Here is a 20,203-nt window from a genome sequence, read left to right as displayed (position 1 = left end):
CTCAAAGCAAAATATTGGCGATGCGCGTGTTGAACGGGGGGTTTTGGCTGAGGACGATCTTGATCCTTGGGTTGGCAATGGTGGTGGTGATGGTGGTCCGTCACCCGCCCGCCGGCGGAGCGAAACAGAAGAGGTGAGGTACGAAAGGTCAGGGGGGTACGTGGGTGGTACATGGTCTCGGGAACCGACGCAAGTACCTGTCTCGCGATGCCGATGTACCCCTCGGCCGGGAACTTGCCACCTTCGACAAACCTTCCAGCTGAAGCTCCTGCTCCCTGCTCCCTGCTCCTGCTCCTGCTCCTTCGTGATGCGCCTGCTCCTCCTGTTCGTGCTGGTTGCCATGGACTGCTTGCTTCGGTCTTTCCCATCGTGAGATGCGATTATATACAGTCAGCCTCGCCTGCGTCTTCTCCCCTGCTTCTCGTCCTTCCTGCCGTCCGTCGTGTCCCGTCCCTGCACCCCTCTTCCTTCTTTTGTCTCCATCTCTTCGTCGCGGCGGGTTCTCGTCGTTGCATCATTCGGGCCTCAACCTCTAGATCCTCTCCCTCTCTTTTCATCGTCCGGCGACCACAAGCAAAAGAGTACCCAGAGAAATCGAGAATAGCCTCCCCGGCAGGCGGCAGTGTCGAGGGAAATTTAATTAACTCACCATCTCAAAGTAGGCGTTTACACCTCTCAACCAGAGCTTCCCGTTCCCTCCTGCTCCCACTCTCACTCTCACTTTCACTCTCTCCATCACACACCCTACGTACCCCCGAGGTACCTCGCATCCCTACCGCGGACCCCAGTTTTATTTGTCGATATACCTGCATCTCGAGAAAAAGGTACATGGCTTCGTGACATTCCCACGCGCCCCTCGCCGCTCCAACAATCCCCAATCCCAATCTAATCCCAGCTCCAAAGTCACTTGGGTCCCAAATTCCACATCTCACTCTCACTATCCCACTCACTCTCTCTGTTGTCATTACGCCTCAACCCCGGAACTCCCGTCCACTCCTTGTACCTGTCTCCAGTCCACACAGTCCACACTTTCTCAGGTGCAGTCCTTTTCCCTCGTCCCGTCCCCATCCCCAATCCCAATCCTCAATCCTCAATCCCAATAGTCCCCGGACTACAATAACACCTCCTTAACTCCCTCTTCCTCCTCTCGCAACTTCCTCTCTTCTTCGACCTCCTCTCTCACTCTCTCCCTTCCATTCTCCCTTTTCTGACACACCTTATAGACCTTCTGTCCTTAGCCACAAGACAGGAGAAGGAAGCAATTGTCTTACCAAGCTTCCTCAACTCAACCAGGTACGTTGCCGCATTGCCCGCAGTCTCTCCTGCACACACATACACGTATACGCAAGTCCCTTGCCCATCGCCCATCGCCCGGCTCTCCCTGGCACGAAACCACCAGTCCCGCGCATCCCATTGCTGCCCCTGGCATTCCACCCCCCAAACTTCCCCCTCCTAGCGCTACTCATGCTCCTCGGTTCTCCCAACAAGAAAGTTGCTAACAAGAGTGTTTGTTTCCCCAACTTTCTAGAGACTCGAACAAATCTCTGTTCTTCACCTCCGACGATCCAATTGCTCTGCCTATACCCCCCCTATACTGTTCCTTGCTGCAGAGACAGATTCCACGATTAATCTCCCTGCTCGAATCTACCCCCTTCGAGCAAACTCTTCTCCCGCGACCCACGTCATATCACCACGAATCAAAGCTCCTGGAGCTCCCCTGATTCATGACGGTCACCTTCTAAGATACCCGCGAATTCCTCAACAGATACCGCAATCATGACCGAAATCACAGCAGCCAATGGCACTGGCCGGACTGTGCCCCATGTTAATGGCAAGGCTACCTACGCTGAGAAGCACCAAATCGCCGACCACTTCATTGGCGGCAACAAGCTGAGCAACGCCCCGGCCTCCAAGGTCAAGGACTTTGTCGCCCAGCAAGATGGCCACACCGTCATCACCAACGTGCGTTGAGCCCCAGTTTTCTTGACAATTTCGTCGGTGGGCTCGCCAGACATGCTAACGCAGACGTTTCGCAGGTTCTGATCGCCAACAACGGTATTGCGGCCGTCAAGGAGATCCGTTCGGTGCGGAAATGGGCGTACGAGACGTTCGGCGACGAGAAGGCCATCCAGTTCACTGTCATGGCCACCCCTGAGGACCTGGCAGCCAACGCCGACTACATCCGCATGGCCGACCACTACGTCGAAGTTCCCGGCGGCACCAACAACCACAACTACGCCAACGTGGAGTTGATTGTTGATATTGCCGAGCGCATGAACGTCCACGCCGTGTGGGCCGGATGGTGAGTGCTTCTGCTGCCGCGCGCGCGCATTGCCAATGCTAACAGTGATTTCCCAGGGGCCACGCCTCCGAAAACCCCAAGCTTCCTGAGTCCCTCGCCGCATCCCCCAAGAAGATTGTCTTCATTGGACCCCCTGGATCCGCCATGCGATCTCTCGGTGACAAGATCTCCTCCACGATCGTTGCACAGCACGCCGAGGTGCCCTGTATTCCCTGGTCGGGAACGGGCGTCAACGCCGTCGACATTGACAAGCACGGCATTGTCACCGTCGCTGACGACACCTACGCCAAGGGCTGCGTGACTTCGTGGGAGGAGGGCCTGGAGAAGGCCAAGGCCATTGGCTTCCCCGTCATGATCAAGGCGTCAGAGGGTGGTGGTGGCAAGGGTATTCGCAAGGCTCTTTCCGAGGAGGGCTTTGAGCAGCTCTACAAGGCCGCTGCCGGCGAGATTCCCGGCTCCCCCATCTTCATCATGAAGTTGGCTGGCAACGCGAGACATTTGGAGGTGCAGCTGCTCGCTGATCAGTACGGTAACAACATCTCCCTCTTTGGCAGAGATTGTTCCGTCCAGCGTCGTCACCAGAAGATTATCGAGGAGGCACCTGTCACCATCGCCAAGGACATCACCTTCAAGGCCATGGAGGACGCCGCTGTCCGTCTCGGTAAGCTTGTCGGTTACGTCTCCGCCGGTACCGTTGAGTATCTGTACTCCCACGCGGACGACAAGTTCTACTTCCTTGAGTTAAACCCCCGTCTCCAAGTCGAGCATCCCACCACGGAAATGGTCAGTGGTGTCAACTTGCCCGCCGCCCAGCTTCAGATTGCCATGGGTATTCCCCTGCACAGAATCCGCGACATCCGTTTGCTGTACGGTGTCGATCCCAGGACGTCCACCGAGATCGATTTCGAGTTCAAGCAGGAGGGCAGCGAGAAGACGCAGCGCCGCCCCAGACCCAAGGGTCACACCACTGCCTGCAGAATCACCTCTGAGGACCCCGGTGAAGGTTTCAAGCCCTCCAACGGTGTCATGCACGACCTAAACTTCAGGAGTAGTTCCAACGTTTGGGGTTACTTCTCCGTCAGTACCGCCTCCAGTATTCACAGCTTCTCCGACTCCCAGTTTGGTCACATTTTCGCCTATGGTGAGAACCGCGCTGCCTCCCGGAAGCACATGGTTGTTGCACTCAAGGAACTGAGCATTCGTGGTGACTTCCGCACGACGGTCGAGTACCTCATCAAGCTTCTGGAGACAGAGGCTTTCGAGGACAACACCATCACCACCGGTTGGCTTGACGAGCTCATCACCAAGAAGCTGACAGCTGAGCGACCGGACCCCATGTTGGCTGTCGTTTGCGGTGCTGTTACCAAGGCTCACCTTGCCAGCGAGGCTTGCATGACCGAGTACCGCGCCAGCCTGGAGAAGGGTCAGGTTCCCTCCAAGGACATCCTCAAGACTGTCTTCGCCATTGACTTCATCTACGAGGGCTTCCGCTACAAGTTCACCGCTACCCGTGCCAGCACTGACAGCTACCATCTCTTCATCAATGGATCAAAGTGCTCCGTCGGCGTTCGTGTTCTCAGTGACGGTGGTCTCCTGATCCTTTTGGACGGCCGCTCCCACAGCGTCTACTGGAAGGAGGAGGTTGGTGCCACCCGTCTCTCCGTCGATGGCAAGACCTGCCTGCTCGAGCAGGAGAACGACCCTACCCAGCTGCGCACTCCCTCCCCTGGTAAGCTCGTCAAGTACCTGGTCGAGAACGGCGAGCACGTCAAGGCTGGCCAGCCTTTCGCCGAGGTTGAGGTCATGAAGATGTACATGCCTTTGATCGCCGTAGAGGATGGTCTCGTCCAGCTCATCAAGCAGCCGGGAGCCACTCTCGAGGCTGGCGATATCCTCGGTATTCTCGCTCTGGATGACCCCAGCCGCGTCAAGCAGGCCCAGCCCTTCGTTGGTCAGCTCCCCGTCTACGGCGAGCCTGTTGCCGTTGGTACCAAGCCTGCTCAGCGTTTCGACCTTCTCCACAACACCCTGAAGAACATTTTGCTCGGATACGACAACTCGGTCATCATGGCTGCCACCCTCAAGCAGTTGATTGAGGTCCTCCGCAACCCCGAGCTGCCATACAGCCAGTGGAACGCCCAGTTCGCTGCTCTGCACAGCCGTATGCCTCAGAAGTTGGACAGCCAGTTCTCCCAGATTGTCGACCGCGCGAAGACCCGCCACGCCGACTTCCCCGCTAAGGCCCTGTCCAAGGCCTTCCACAAGTTCATCGACGAGAACGTCGCTGCCGCCGATGCTGAGATGCTCAGGACCACTCTGGCGCCTTTGACCGACGTCCTCAACTCCTACTCTGAGGGCCAGAAGGCTCACGAGCTGACCGTCATCAAGGATCTGTTGGCCTCGTACATCGACATTGAGCGCCTCTTCACCGGCTATGGAACCCAGGAGGACAGCGTCATTCTCAAGCTGCGTGATCAGAACAAGGACGACATCCGCAAGGTCGTCCAGACTGTTCTGTCTCACAGCCGTGTCGGCGCCAAGAGCTCGCTCATCCTTGCCATCCTCGAGGAGTACCGCCCCAACAAGCCCAATGTTGGAAACGTCGCCAAGTTCCTCCGCCCTGCTCTGCAGGAGTTGACTGAGCTCCAGTCCTCCCGAACCACCTCCAAGGTCTCCCTCAAGGCCCGTGAGATCATGATCCAGTGCTCTCTGCCTTCCCTGGAGGAGCGCACTGCCCAGATGGAGCACATCCTCCGCACTTCCGTCGTGGAGTCCCGCTACGGTGAGGCTTCCTGGGACCACCGTGAGCCTAGCTTGGACGTCATCAAGGAGGTCGTTGACTCCAAGTACACCGTCTTCGACGTCCTGACGCTCTTCTTTGCCCACGAGGACCCCTATGTTTCTCTGGCTGCTCTCGAGGTCTACGTTCGTCGTGCCTACCGTGCGTACATTCTCAAGCAGATTGAGTACCACTCCGACGAGACCGACACGCCTCTCTTTTGCACTTGGGACTTTGCTCTGCGCAAGATTGGTCAGAGTGAGTACGGACTGCCTCTGCAGTCCGCGGCGCCTTCTTCTCCCGCTACTCCCAGCGGCAGCGGCGGCTCATTCGACTTCAAGCGCATCCACTCCATCAGCGATATGTCTTACCTCAACCACAAGTGGGATTCCGAGCCCAACCGCAAGGGTGTCATCGTTCCTGTCAAGTACCTCGACGATGCTGAGGACTTACTTGGCAAGGCTCTCGAGACTCTCGCTGTCTCTGACAAGGCGAGAAAGCGCAGCACCCCTGGTCTCATTCCCGATTTGAGCGGCAAGCGCAAGCCCGTTGCGACCAAGGTTGACTCCGAGGAGCTCTCTGCAGTTATCAACGTCGCCGTCCGCGACGCTGAGAGCAAGAGTGACCAGGAGATCCTTTCTCGCATCGTTCCTATCATCGAGCAGTTCAAGGAGGAGCTCTTGAACCGCAACGTCCGCCGCATTACCTTCATCTGTGGTCGCAACGATGGTGCCTACCCCGGCTACTACACCTTCCGTGGCCCCGAGTACGTTGAGGACGACAGTATTCGTCACATTGAGCCCGCTCTTGCCTTCCAGCTTGAGCTCGGCAGGCTGGCCAAGTTCCACATCAAGCCCGTTTTCACGGAGAACAAGAACATCCACGTCTACGAGGGTATTGGCAAGGCTGTCGACGGCGACAAGCGCTACTTCACCCGCGCAGTCATCCGTCCTGGCCGTCTCCGTGACGAGATCCCTACCGCTGAGTACCTGATCTCTGAGGCTGATCGCGTCATCAACGACATTTTCGACGCCCTTGAGATTATTGGCAACAACAACTCCGACTTGAACCAGGTCTTCATCAATTTCACCCCCGTGTTCCAGTTGCACCCCCAGGAGGTTGAGAGCAGTCTCCAGGGCTTCCTCGACCGCTTTGGCGCCCGTGCTTGGCGCCTGCGTGTTGCCCAGGTTGAGATCCGCATTATCTGCACTGACCCCCAGACCGGCGTCCCCTACCCTCTGCGTGTCATCATCACCAACACGTCTGGATACGTTGTTGATGTTGACATCTACGCTGAGCGCAAGTCTGAGAAGGGCGAGTGGGTCTTCAACAGCATCGGTGGCACCAAGGAGAAGGGTCCCATGCACTTGCTGCCCGTCTCGACTCCTTACCCCACGAAGAACCCTCTGCAGCCCAAGCGTTACAAGGCTCACTTGATGGGTACGCAGTACGTGTACGACTTCCCCGAGCTCTTCCGTCAGGCCATCCAGAACAGCTGGACCCAGTCGGTCAAGAAGCACGGTGCCATTGGAGGTCAGCAGCCCAAGTCTGGTGAGTGCGTCACGTACACTGAGCTCGTCTTGGACGACAAGGACAACCTTCAGGAGGTCAACCGTGAGCCCGGTACCAATACCTGCGGCATGGTTGGTTGGATCTTCCACGCCAAGACTCCCGAGTATCCTAAGGGCCGTAAGTTCATCGTCGTTGCCAATGACATTACCTACATGATCGGTAGCTTTGGTCCCAAGGAAGACAACTACTTTTTCAAGTGCACTGAGCTTGCCCGCAAGCTTGGCATTCCCCGCATCTACCTGTCCGCCAACTCTGGTGCTCGTCTTGGTGTCGCCAACGAGCTCATGCCCCATTTCAAGGTTGCGTGGAACGACGGCAACAAGCAGGACAACGGCTTCAAGTATCTCTACCTCGACGATGAGGCTCAGAAGCGCTTCGCCAAGGATGTCATCACCGAAGTCGTTTCTGAGGACGGTGAGAAGCGTCACAAGATCGTCACCATTGTTGGTTCTGAGGACGGTCTTGGTGTTGAATGCTTGAGGGGCTCTGGTCTTATCGCCGGTGCCACCAGCAAGGCCTACAATGACATTTTCACCATCACCCTGGTGACTTGCCGTTCCGTCGGTATTGGTGCTTACCTCGTCCGTCTCGGCCAGCGTGCCGTCCAGATTGAGGGCCAGCCCATTATCCTTACTGGTGCCCCTGCCCTGAACAACGTTCTCGGCCGTGAGATCTACACCTCCAACCTGCAGCTTGGTGGTACCCAGATCATGTACCGCAACGGTGTCTCGCACATGACTGGTAACGATGACTTCGACGGTGTCTCCAAGATTGTCGAGTGGATGTCCTTCATCCCCGAGAAGCGTGGCAGCCCCATCCCTGTGAGCCCTAGCACTGACGTCTGGGACCGTGACGTTGTCTACACTCCTCCCCAGAAGCAGCCTTACGACGTCCGATGGATGATTGGCGGTCGCCCCACTGAGGAGGGTGGCTTCGAGCCCGGTCTCTTCGACAAGGACTCCTTCGTTGAGACCCTTGGCGGCTGGGCTCGCACCGTCGTTGTTGGTCGTGCTCGCCTTGGTGGCATCCCCATGGGTGTCATCGCTGTCGAGACCCGATCTGTCGAGAACATCACCCCTGCCGACCCCGCCAACCCTGATTCCATTGAGCAGGTTACCAACGAGGCTGGTGGTGTGTGGTACCCCAACTCCGCCTTCAAGACTGCCCAGGCCATCAACGACTTCAACAATGGTGAGCAGCTGCCTCTCATGATCCTCGCCAACTGGAGAGGTTTCTCTGGTGGTCAGCGCGACATGTACAACGAGGTCTTGAAGTACGGTTCCTACATCGTCGACGCCCTCGTCAAGTTCGAGCAGCCCATCTTCGTCTACATTCCTCCCTTCGGCGAGCTTCGTGGTGGCTCTTGGGTCGTCGTCGACCCCACCATCAACCCGGAGGCCATGGAGATGTATGCCGATGTCGATGCCCGCGGTGGTGTCCTCGAGCCTGAGGGTATTGTTGGTATCAAGTACCGTAAGGACAAGCAGCTTGAGACCATGGCTCGCCTGGACCCTGTCTACGCCTCTCTTAAGAAGCAGATGGCCACCGATCTGCCCAAGGAGCAGGCCGACGAGCTCAAGAAGAAGATGACTATTCGCGAGAAGCAGCTTCTGCCTGTCTACTCCCAGATCGCCCTCCAGTTCGCCGACCTTCATGATCGCTCCGGCCGCATGAAGGCCAAGGGTGTCATTCGCGACCAACTCGAGTGGACCAACTCTCGTCGCTTCTTCTACTGGCGTCTGCGCCGTCGTCTCAACGAGGAGTACCTCCTCCGCCGCATGGCCTCCACCGTCCTCACTCACACCGCTGGTTCCGACCCCACCAAGGCGCCTGAGGCCCGCAAGCGCAACCTCCAGTTCCTCGAGAGCTGGTCCGGCGTGGTCAACTTTGCTACTGCTGACCGCGAGGTTTCTGAGTGGTACGAGTCCAACCGCAAGTCAATCACCGACCGAATTGAGGGCGTCAAGGCCGACAACCTGGCTACTGAGCTGAGCTCAGTCCTGAGAGCCAACCAGAGCGCTGCCATGCGTGGTGTTCGCGACGTCATCCGCACCATGCCGCCTGAGGAGCGTGACCAGATCCTCAAGTACCTGCGCGATTAGACATATGGAGAGAATTGGTCGGCGTAATAACAGGGGTATACGGGTATAATTGGGTTTTAGATGTTTTTTCTGGGATGATTATGACTATGTACGAGCATTCTTCTGCAAGTGTGTTATGATAGAGTTCAATGTTGGGACAAAACTCCCTGTAATGCACCTACTGTTCCCTCATCATATGTGATATTGACATGAGTGAGACTTCTCCGATGCAGTGGTGACCTCTTCGTACTGTTTCTTGGCTCTGCCTCCCTCCGCCTGAAACGGGGTGCCCTGATTGTTTCCTATCCCAACGCTCATGTTTTGAAGCATCGGGCTTTCATCCACAAAGAACGTGCCAGCTTGTCATTGACGCAGAAGCCCATGATTCTATCCCTCTAGAACAAGGTTATTGAGGATTTGGTACCGGGAGCATGTTTCCTGTGAGGTTGGCTCAAGTGATCCGTGGCGACGGTGGGGATGTCCTTGTTCTATGGTGCCACCGTACCAGTCCGTCAACATCACAAAGCAGACGAGATTTGCGGGAAAATAAGTCTTGGATGGCTTCTATCTACTATAGCAATACAAAACTCCTCGAGCATGTGTGGCAGTTCAGTAGCGCAGAGGTCACGAACGTCCTCGCCCATATTGGACCCGGCTTCGGCTCGATCACCAGTATGGGAACCCATCTGAAAAATGCAAGTCACGCCATTTGGAAAGCGGAGCGCTCCCTTCCATCTGTCCTCCGTATCTCTTGTCGACCATATCCCTCGCTGGCTGCATGGGGGTTCGTCGAACCATCACAGTGTCATAAACAATCAACGGACGACGCAATACAGCGAAGTCAAGCGGAATAGGCCATCAAAGTCGTGTTGTTGTCAGCGAGGGTATATGATGGGCGGCGTACGTCGTATGTAAAAACCCGTTTTTATCTCAGCACAAAAGAGCCCTCGCGTATTTGGTCATCTACGCCAAATCCTGATCGGAGGGTCCATCGTCCTGCAATAGAGACTCAAAAGAGCCCCAGTCTTCACCAGGCGGTACTTCCCAGTCACCAAAGAGTGCGTAATCGTAACCCGACTGTGGATTGACTGCGGGCGGACTGTCGACGTTGCTGAAACCGTTGCTTACAACGGCTTGAGAGGTTTCGGGAACCCCCAAGCTAGTCTGCTGGGCCGAGCGGTGCTGAGCAGCCGGTGTTTGGAGCAGGGTCTGATTGGCAATGAAGGCTTGTGCCGTGTCCTTGTGAGCTGGAGGCATCTCATCGGGAACAACGGGTGTCGCTTCATTAATAACAGCTCGGACAAGAGATGGCGTGGTAACTCTGTTCTTCTCGACACCCACCGTATCCTGAACATTGGTAGAATTGATCGAGTTGTATGAGGTGTGCTGCGGTGTTCCGAGTGTTCCCTCATGTACTCTGGTACGCTTGGCTGAGCGTTCTTCTTTCATGATCTGACCGTCCAAGCCTGCCTGATATGTCACCGGCGAATAGTTGCTTTGTTGACTTATCGGTGATTGCAAGAAAGAGGATGGACGACGCCCCCAGAAAACACCGTCACTGAAAACCATGGAGTATGATCTCTTGGGGTCATCGAGACTAGGTTGGGGCAAGCCTGGTGTTGGAAACGACGGAATTGCGGTCTGGTAGTGCGGGTGGCCCTGGCCAAACGACGGGAACTGAGGGTTCGTCTGGGTCCAAGAAGTGAAGCGGGAACCTGACAAGGCAGGAGACAATTGCTGTACGTAACCATTGTATGTGCCGGTTCCATTCGATCTGACGACATGCTGCTGTCCGTTGATGTCGCATTGGTCGACGAAGCCACCCTGGAAGTTTCCAGTGCTGGCGATGTAGCCCTGCTGCGAGTTTCTGTCCTGAGTGTTGTTCGGGTGGTGACCCATTAACATCCCGTTATTCATTGGCCCAACAGCGATGAGGCTTGAGTGATACGTTGGTCTGTAATGCTGGGCATGTAACTGACGCACTTCGTTTTCAAAGTTTTGCGTATAAGCGGCTTCTCTAAACGGCACCCCAACCGTGACGCTTGATCCGTCGTTTTGTATCTTTGTAGCTAAGATTCGTCGGTGTTGCGGTAGCGTGACAGTGTGTCCCTGGCCCTGGGAGTTGGGGAGGGCCATTTGCCAGTGTGGGACCGAAGGATTGTGGCCGCTCCGTGATGACAGCCCTGCGTTGCGGTTCATGAGCTTGTCCATGACCGCCCGGTGCCCAGGATGCATGGCGCGTTGAAGTCTGCCGGATTGATTTGGGGTCTGCATATGTGCAACTGGCGCAGTTCCTCCATGTTGACCGCGTCCTGGAGTCGTTGCAGTCGACGTTTGCAGCCTGACGTTCATGGATCCGGAGTATGGTGCGCCTCCTCTTTGGAGCATCGAGTTTGGTGTCACCAAGCTTCCTAGCTGTGTAGTGGAGCTTTGGCCGAGTGGCTGACTGAAGCCATAAGGTCTCTGACCATGACTGGAAGTTGGCTTGTCTGCAAGACGAGGATGCGACGGATTTGAGCCTTCTGGCACTTTCAGAGGTTCGACTTTAGTCACAGTGTTGGTGGCTTTCGAGGGGCTTGAGAAAGGCTGAGGCGAGGTCGCCAGAGAGAGGCTTGAGGCAACAAAACGGGGAGCCATGGACGGTGGTCGACTGGCTGTGGCGGGTTGTGAAACTGTTTTGATGCTTTGTCAGTACTATTTCTTGGAGACGGGAGAAACATGAACCACTTACCATTAGCATTAGTTGTTTGCGAAGTTTGAGCATTAATCTTCTGCAACTGGATTCCCATCTGTTCATTCGAACTCCTTTTGGAACTGCTGAGTTTATCATGGTTGATTTGGCTTCCGCTCTCAGCAACAGTATGCTCGCTTGGAGTGTTCATCTGGGGCTGGAGTCCAACTAAGGAAGTCTTTAGCATCTGTGGAAAATGCACTGACATGATGTCCACCTTACCAGGACTATTACCGGAGATGGGTTTGGAGCCCTGAATTTCAAGCCTGCCACCGGCGGAAACCATGTCTACGCCGCCCTTCGGTTGAAGAGACACGGCCTTCGGTTTAGCACCCGCGGCGTCCAGCGCCGTGACAGGCGGACTGTCCATCTTCTCGCTGACTCCCTTCAGCCACTCCGCAAAGGCTAGTGAGTCAGGAGACAAAGGTTGGTTCGGATGCCATGCCAATGAGGGATCGAGATATTTGCATTCGAGGTTGTTACAATGTTCGAAGACGGGCTTCAAGGGTGGATCTTCGAGATTGGTGTCTTCGCAGAACTCGGCAACAGGATCGAACTTTGGGCACTTTTGGAATCCTGAGCGAATATTCCTGCATCCAATGCACCACCACTTCTCAGCTTGGCACATAGCAAAGCCTCTTTATGTGACGGGGTCGGATGGTGGCAATCGACGATCTAAGTGTGTAAATGTTATTGGCGTTGTGGCTGCTTCCTTCGGGTTTGTCGTCCTCAGACGGGCGACGCGAAAAAGGTATGGATTGAGAGCAATCGTCGGGGGCCGAATGAGACGATCAGAAGGCGTGTTATTGTTAACGTAAGAAGAAATGGAATCGGCACAGCCGAGAGGAATGGTCCGGAAAGCGAGTGATGATGGAAAAAGTCGAGACTGGGCAGATAGTATTAAGACGAAGAGAGATGGGCGAAGGAAGAAACAAGCAAAAGTGATGTCGTAGGAAGAGGAAAAAGTAGAAAAGTAGATCAACGGAGAAAGCTGCAGAAAATACAAAAAAGGCATGTTCGCTCTGGAAGGCACGACAGCTTAAATGGAGCACTGCCTCCCAGTGCCATCCAGTCTTGCCTCCTGTTTCTGAAATGCTGCCTTGAGATGGAAAATAGGTGAACTGAGAATGAGCTGAGTGAGACGATTTGAAGGAGACCTCCTCAGCGCTCGTTGTTGCTGACGCGAAATGATGCATCTACCAAGTCCCAATGCTATATCACATTACATCGTTCTTGAGTTCATGAACCGACGAGTGGTTGTGCGGTGGAAAATCATTAGGGATCTTGGATTCCATCGAACGCCAACGATGATGCTGATGATGGCGACGAAGAAAGTTTGGAATTCCATGGTTGACTCTTCCTAAGCCCCACCGCGAGCCAATCCGTGTAAAAGACCTAGGTCTAGAGCCTACATGAGAGTTTATCTCGAACTTCAAAGGCATGCTCAGGCGGACAATATCAGCTTGCAGATGTGAGTAGTGTTCTATACAAGATGAGTGAATCACGCTACCACTGCACCTGAACCGCACTCACAAGATCAAATGTTCCAAGGGGAGCTATCTTAGGCAAACCACCAAGGCCTGGAACGGAGAGAAGTTGCGCAAGTCTTGAGGCGAGGCTATCAGACCCGCACGACGTTGGATACAAAAGCTGCCTCAAACAGAATTGCAAAACATGAGAGCAAAGCCAAGGGAAACTATCAAAGTACTAAGACCATTACCTCCCTAATTTACGAGTCTTGTAATCACATGATGTGTCCGCACGGCTTTGATATCGCATTCGATGCAGAAACTCAGAAACAGACAGGTGCTTTATTTCCTTGAGCTGGCCATAAGAACACAAAAGGCTTTTAACAAACCGATCGTTCGTCCGCATGACTAAACTTCGACTGCCTCAGAGCTTGTGGCTCAATAGACGTGTTTCGATGCAAACAAAGGGTTAGTTTCGGTCATACAAACAATTCTCACCTCCAAACGCTTCTGTACATTGAACCTAAACAGACCCCGCCAGTTCCAGAATCTCTTTCACACTTTCCTCAGGCTTCTCCATATTGACCCAATGCCCGGCTCCAGGAATGTGGACAGCTCCCTTCCAGCAATCAGCCCGAACGCTCTCACCTTTCTCCATGGCATCAAGAGAGCCAGGAACCTGATACGTGCCCCAGTCGCTTGTTCCGGAGACGTATTTTGTCGGGACACCAAGCTTTGTTCCCGCGAAACACAGAAGATCCGCGGACAAGGCCGGGTTCACAAGTACTTTGTACCACATCAAAGCGAGTGTAAAGGTGTTGCGCGAGAACTCGTCTGTGTAAACCTGGAGGTCCGCATCGGTGAGCCACGATGTATCGCCAAGCTTGTCGCGGATTGTGGCTGGTTCGCCGGACATGTCCAACTCGACGTTTCCGCGCATCGACAGGTCAGCTCTCATAACGTAGTAGTGCGGCATGACGGCGAGTTCCCCTGCAGTCCACGCTTTAAGAGGTCGTGGGTTATTCAAGCTGTAGTCCGCCGACTTGAGGTGGAAGTAACCTCTGAGAAACCGGTGCATCGGTTCGCCGGTCGGATGGGTCCATTCGTCGGCTGCTTCGAGAGACGCGTTGTAATACTTGTAATGCTTCCGGGGTGGATCAAGCTTCAAAAGAGACGCCTGGATATCGGGGTCGGCCTTGACTTCCTCCCTCTTACCGTCTCTAGCCTGGTGTAAAATAGCAGAAGCCAGCGGTGGAGAGACCGCTGTCCCAAAGGGTACTTGAGGGGAACCCTTGAATGGATGCGACATCATAACAAGGGCTTTGACCAAGTCTCCTCGCACAATGGTGCAGAGCGAAGCCACAAAGGCCCCGATATCGTGCCCCACCAGGGTGTGAATACACTCATACCCGAGCGCGTGGACCAGCGTAACAACGTCCCGCACTGTGGTCAGTGGTCGAATCGAGTTTTCGCTTATCGGGCTGAGATCCGCGTTGTGGGTGCGGCCGAAGCCCCGCATGTCAAATGCTACTGCGTAGTAGCCGGCTTTGGCGAGTTTTGGCATCACGAAGCGCCAGTCGTAAGATAGATTCGGGAAGCCATGGAGGAGGAGGACCAGTGGCGGACGGTGATCAGGAGCTATGATGTCTGGTACAGACTCGATGATGTGAAATTTCAACCCTATGGGAGACGTGTCAACGTAACGCGATGTGACGCCCTCAGGGAGGTCCCACGGAGGTAATTGTGCCGGGTCCATGCTGTGGGTGTGTCGATGTTGATTGATAGTCACTGAGGTGGAGTTGATGATATGTGATTGGATCACCAACTGTCGTAGAATGAATCTAGTTTAGATGATATGGCTTTATCCCGAGTGATTTTGATACCCTTGAACTGAGTGTTACATTTTGGCGGGGTCGAAATTCTTACGTCATTGACTCCATGATGGACTCGGGATGAGTAAGAAATCAGTGGGTTGCGTACAGGTCTTCCCGTGGTTGGTCAGTAGATCGTTGTCAACCAGATAAATACCAATATCATTGGAAATGAAACACTGGTAGCATAACAGTCAGTTGGTGAGAAAGTTTCGATACCTGAAATCTGGTCCAGAAATACTAAATCAGCGTCTTCAACAATAAGTACTCCTCGATGGTCTAGTCTGATTATTAATAGCTGGCTCCCGTGCATTATTGAACTCTTGGATATCATTATCTGCCTGGCACTCCCTTCCTGCGGAGTGTATGCATAGACTTCAAGGTTGACAGGAGCATTCGTGTCCCTCTCTCCCTGTATTTCTACCAAGTCAACAGCGCGCATGGTTCTGTCATGAACCCATTCTCCATCGTTTCTCCCAATAGTGGAACTTGTATCCCCCGCAGCCACCTCGCTGCGCATCACCAAGTCCGTCCTTACTACTAAACAGCATGGAATCAATGGTCCAGGAGATCAAAGATCAAGGAAATACCCTCCATCATCCGTAAGATAAACGATACAATTGACACATCACCCCCCAAGACACCGGGACCGCTACTCTGCATCTGTTGTCTCGAACATTTCCCTAGAATTACAGTCATCCATGGCAGGTTTGATGCGTTTTCGGCTACGGGCCATGATTCGTACATCTGGCATACGGCGAATACATCCTCGTCTCAACGCTTCACCTTTCATCTCACATAAAGCTCACACAAATGTGTGAGACTGGCCCGTAAGCCGCTTCACAGCAACACATGGAGTGGGTGGAGACGACGCAGCTTTTCACAAATCATAGGACCGAAGTTGGAACAGATATGCTCTGCCTATTTCACTTGCCAGCGCAGAGGAAAATTGCCATTAGAACTAGCAACATGCGACCTCTGATCCGTCTCACACCCACTCCGCATCCTACTCCGGGGCCGCGGTGATGACCGCAGCAGCCGCCTTCGCAACGTCGGCCGCCGTCGCCAGCACCCCAGACAGGGACGTCGGCAGGGCCACCGCCATCGTCGTTGACGCCTCCGTCTCCGGCGGCGACGTCGGCTTCATGCCCGACACCGGCAGAGACGCGTACCCGAGGTCGTGCATCTCCTTCTCGCAGGACCCGTCCCTGCACCGGACCAGCCCAAAGTCCTCCAGCAGCTCCTCCTCCGTCGGCTGGCGCGTGGTGTTGCCCTCGCTGACGACAATGTCCAGCGGGTCCACCTCCCGCCTCTTGACCTCGTCCGCCTTGCGCTTCCGGGGTGGCGTCCACCCGCGTTTGTGGATGTTCACCTTCGCCACCCCGTTCGCGTCCAGGGTGAACATGTCCGTCGGCGCCTTGGAGTAGTACTGCCGGTACCCGCGCTGCTGCGCGCGGCCCGCGCCCTTGTACCAGTCGTCGTTGTTGAGCAGCGCGAAGCCGGGGTCGTTGTTGTTGAGTGTCTTGGGCCAGCACGGGTTCTCCTCGATGCCGTAGTCGGCCGGCATACCGCCCATGCGCTCAAAGTTGAGCTCAATGACCTTCTCCACGGCCCGGACGCGGCGCGTGGTGATGGTGACGACGCGGCACCCGACGTTCTCCGTGGTGTGGAAGCCCTCGTGGATGAGCTCCTCGGCCTGCTTCTCCGGGCACCCGCCGAACAGCTGTCCCGCGCCTCCGTTGCTGGCCTGGGGCAGCAGTCGGATCCACACCGCCTTGTCGTCGCGGCTGCGCCAGATGTCGGCGGGAGGGTACTCGTCGCGTTGGCAAACGAGATTGTCCTGCTGTAGCCAGCCGCTGCTCCAGTCTGTGTTGTGCTGCTTGTTGTAGGAGCCGACGACCGGACGCAACGCCTCCCCAATCTTTTGGCCCGGGCACGTGAGCCTGCTGAGCTTATTGTCGCGATCGATGACGGACTTGTAATGGTAGCAGGCCTGGCCGTGGGTGTCTCCGTAGCAGGTCCTCCGCACAATTTCCTGTCTCGCAGGTCCCTGAGTGATGACGCGTGTGATGTCCTTGTTGCGGAGGTTGACGCGAGCCTCGAGTCGCTTGCCCTTACAGCTTGCGGGCTTATCTGGTGCTTTGCTCGTGGGCTTGGACGGGCCTCGATCGACCTTGGTCTCCAACGGCTTGTCGAGTTTGACGTCGTAATCTTTGCCCTGGAACTTGAAAACGGACTTGCCCGCCTTGGCGACACCTTTGGAGCAGACGGCAACTAAGGCCGGCATAGCTGCTTGGAGAGCGATTGAGATGATGATTCCTGGGCGCTAAGTTAGCGGCGGGTTACAAAGAGATGTTACTTGAGCTTGACTTGCCAACAAAAGGGATGAACCGCAGTGGCGCAGTCGCTGCCATGATGGCGATGCGGCAGAAAGCTTTCGCCGCAACCTCCAGCGCCAACGCTTCCGCTGCCGCAATCGCTGCGTCGGTTGCCTCGTCTTTGATGGTCTCAGTGATTTGCTCCTTGGAGATTGGAGGCTTGAACCCGTTGCAGCAGTAGGTCTGCGTGCCGCCCGTGCAGCTCTGATCCTCCTTGTCCGTCCGGCTGTTGCTGTTTTCTGTGATAGACACCTCCCCCTCCGCACAGCCGCCCATGCAAGACATCGCCAGCCCACGGTATCCTCTCCACCGGCAGGTGCCCATGATGGAGCCCTTGCTGCAGCAGACGCTCCGGAACTCGTCTTTGGGACAGCGGTCCATGGTCGACAACGTCCCAGGTTGACCGTTGGTCTGGGTGGCCGCGTGGTCACCGTTTCGGCACTTCTCGCCGCATTTGGTAGTGTAACAGACGCCCTTGGCCGCTTCATCCTGGTAGATGACTTCAGCCTCGAGCAGAGCCTCTTCATCCATGTCGTCAGGGTTCAAGAGACTGGCGGCATCCTGGGCGACTTGGTCCAGGGCCCAGACCATGAGGCCACCCAGACATCGCGAGTTGGCGAACTCGGCCTTCTGACCCAATGTCTCGCCGTCATCGTACGAAACCCATTGGTCATTGTCCCAGTGAATCCACTTGGTGCCTGACTTCTCGTCATGGACGGGCTCGAGCTTCTTGTCCTTGATGATATCCATGATCTCCTGGAGATTCAGGATACCCGAGGCTTTGGAACAAGGGCCCTCTTTTGCGCCACCACTGAATCGACAGACTCCATTGGGCTTATTGCACTTGGAATCTTCAAGGGTAAAAGAACGACCGTAGACTACAGTGCACAGAATTAGCCTATAATCAGAGCCATGCCATCAAATAACATGAGCACAAGCAGGGAAACGCACATCCTTGGCCCAAGACAACATTCTTAGGCTTGACCCCAGCGCGCCATAAGAGATCAAGACCGAGATCGATTTCTGTGATGTTGGTGTGCGTGGCGACGTATGGGCCGACGAACTTTGAAGCAGCGTCCCATGTTCCGTGCAGGTCATAAGACATCAAGTTAAACCAGTCGACATGTGGCTGGAGATTCTTCAGATCGAAATGTTGAAGATACCAGTAAGATGCTGGAAGCGTGATGGAGTAGCCGTATCGCTTGCCGAAGGCTTCCTTGATTTCCTTGGAAAGAAGAACAAAGTTGGCTTTGTCCTCGGCTTTTCCGCCACGGTCGTCTGCGACAAATATTAGCAAAACTGAAGTACGGAAGCAACCAAAGTTTTTATCAACATGAATGAGTGACCAGTTGACAGGAAGATGTCTGGGAAAGGTATGTAAATAAGGAATCTGCCTACCAGCGGTGGGGTACTCCCAATCTAGATCCATGCCGTCGAATCCATATGTCTGGCGCCTTTGTCAGTATTCGAGAGAAAGAGACACTCAGAAGGGAGTCATTTACCTCCATAAAATACATCAGCTCGGCAATGAAGATCCCGCGATTCTCGGCGGTGCTCGACATTGTACTAAAGGCTTGTTGATAGGGGCCGGCTGGTAAAGAACGGATAAGCACACCTTCAAGTCATCGCCAATGGAACAATCAAACTCACGGTCGTTGAACGACCACCCGCCGACACTGACCCAGGTTTGAAGGCCGGGCTTCCTCTCCTTGAGCGCAGTAAACCGACTCAGGAGTGATCCAGCGTTCTTATCCATGGGGACGATACTGAACTTGACAGGGTCGAAGAAGACGAAAGCAAAGTTGATATGTGTCAGTCCGTCTAGGTTCAAGTCCTCAGGGGACACCTTGCCGCAGGGACGAGTGTTGGCCCAGGACTCATAGTAGCCGATTGACCGACCTTGGACGCTGTTTCCAGTCTTGCTGCACGAAGGCCGCTTTACTGGGCCGCAGCCTCCGAAATCACTCTGGCACCCCTTGTCGACGTTGCAAAAGTCATCGACCGAGCCGCAGAAGCTTTGCAAAGAGTTAGCCACGCCTACGCACCCAGAAGATATACATACCCAAACTGCGAGCAACAGACACCCAACGGACAGGTCTGCCTTCCGGGGACCCCATATTGGCCGCATTCGGCTTTGGCATTGCAGTTGGAGGTGCAATTGCCAGCACCACATTCTGCAGGAGAATAACCGCAAAGGCCAGTAATCTACAAGACACATGTCAGAGAGAATCCAAAGTCAGATGTCTTCCCCACAGCAACAGAAAATGCGCCCCGTTGGATTGGGATCCGGACGGTACTTACACCACTGCAACAAGCGCCATTGACACAAGGAGTCTCGGCATTGCAGGTACCGACAGGAAGGTCGAGGAGCTGGGCAGGCAGATCAGAGCCAAGTAGACCGAAAGCAGAATTCAGATTAAAGTATGAAGAGTTCTCCGCAGCTAACAGCGGAGAAATGAGATAGAAGAGCCCCAAGAGAGCGGACAGCCTTGAGTGGGAATACATTTTAACAAGAAGGGAGGGCCAGAGGTTGCTGGGACAAGTATGCAAATAGTTGCGGCGTGCCACTCGAAAGCAGACGAGGCAGATGGTCAGATCTGATGCGAACTTTTGAAAAGTCTGGAAAGGCCGGCGTCTCCAACGCCTTCATATCATTTCCAAACAAGAGAAGCTTCGTGGGCTTCCCGAAATCCCGTCCGAACACCACCGACCTGCGCCAAGCGGATAATGTCAAATTACATTCGCATCCTCGCTCAGTCTCTTAGACCACCTCGACCGTCTTGGCGTAAGATTTCGCCCGATTCTCCCGTGACCTTTTGACCAGGCCAAGTGGTTCATTCAATGCAATGCAACGTGGATGCCTGATGAAGGGTCAACAGGACGGACGGACTAGGGGGAATGGTGACCCTCGCAAAGTCCTCATTTAGAGGCATGTCTTACAAGCCATCTCGTCTATTCGTGGACAGCCTTATCCGCGTAGCCAAGCTAGGTATGAGAAGTCTACCTCCTTCCTAATCCTC

At 54.9% G+C, this 20,203-nt stretch overlaps 6 protein-coding genes across 6 annotated transcripts; 1 reads left to right on the top strand and 5 right to left on the bottom strand.

The window, feature by feature from the left end:
• Nucleotides 1-1,776: 1,776 nt before the first annotated feature.
• ColSpa_07862 (acetyl-CoA carboxylase) lies at nt 1,777-8,755 on the top strand (the record flags this gene model as incomplete). The annotated part of the gene is made up of 3 exons (XM_049274074.1): nt 1,777-1,962; nt 2,037-2,302; nt 2,359-8,755. 3 exons carry the CDS (start codon nt 1,777-1,779, stop codon nt 8,753-8,755), a joined length of 6,849 nt encoding a protein of 2,282 aa, XP_049130031.1.
• Nucleotides 8,756-9,697: 942 nt separating this feature from the next.
• ColSpa_07861 (uncharacterized protein) lies at nt 9,698-10,639 on the bottom strand (the record flags this gene model as incomplete). Its single annotated transcript, XM_049274073.1, has 1 exon — nt 9,698-10,639. The coding sequence occupies one exon, from the start codon at nt 10,637-10,639 to the stop codon at nt 9,698-9,700; it is 942 nt and encodes a 313-aa protein (XP_049130030.1).
• A 640-nt stretch (nt 10,640-11,279) lies between these two features.
• Nucleotides 11,280-11,835, bottom strand: ColSpa_07860 (uncharacterized protein; the record flags this gene model as incomplete). Its single annotated transcript, XM_049274072.1, has 2 exons — nt 11,280-11,388; nt 11,672-11,835. 2 exons carry the CDS (start codon nt 11,833-11,835, stop codon nt 11,280-11,282), a joined length of 273 nt encoding a protein of 90 aa, XP_049130029.1.
• Nucleotides 11,836-13,457: 1,622 nt separating this feature from the next.
• ColSpa_07859 (epoxide hydrolase B) lies at nt 13,458-14,690 on the bottom strand (the record flags this gene model as incomplete). Its single annotated transcript, XM_049274071.1, has 1 exon — nt 13,458-14,690. One exon carries the CDS (start codon nt 14,688-14,690, stop codon nt 13,458-13,460), a length of 1,233 nt encoding a protein of 410 aa, XP_049130028.1.
• A 1,121-nt stretch (nt 14,691-15,811) lies between these two features.
• ColSpa_07858 (uncharacterized protein) lies at nt 15,812-17,092 on the bottom strand (the record flags this gene model as incomplete). The annotated part of the gene is made up of 1 exon (XM_049274070.1): nt 15,812-17,092. One exon carries the CDS (start codon nt 17,090-17,092, stop codon nt 15,812-15,814), a length of 1,281 nt encoding a protein of 426 aa, XP_049130027.1.
• Nucleotides 17,093-17,147: 55 nt separating this feature from the next.
• Nucleotides 17,148-19,300, bottom strand: ColSpa_07857 (chitotriosidase-1; the record flags this gene model as incomplete). The annotated part of the gene is made up of 6 exons (XM_049274069.1): nt 17,148-18,061; nt 18,135-18,461; nt 18,582-18,630; nt 18,686-18,774; nt 18,834-19,220; nt 19,246-19,300. The coding sequence occupies 6 exons, from the start codon at nt 19,298-19,300 to the stop codon at nt 17,148-17,150; spliced, it is 1,821 nt and encodes a 606-aa protein (XP_049130026.1).
• Nucleotides 19,301-20,203: the final 903 nt, after the last annotated feature.

This window comes from Colletotrichum spaethianum (genome assembly GCF_022836535.1).
Source record: "Colletotrichum spaethianum MAFF 239500 DNA, contig20, whole genome shotgun sequence".
Taxonomy (NCBI): domain Eukaryota; kingdom Fungi; phylum Ascomycota; class Sordariomycetes; order Glomerellales; family Glomerellaceae; genus Colletotrichum; species Colletotrichum spaethianum.
The sequence above is the reverse complement of the archived record's forward strand: the minus strand, read 5'-3'. Positions and strand labels throughout refer to the sequence as shown.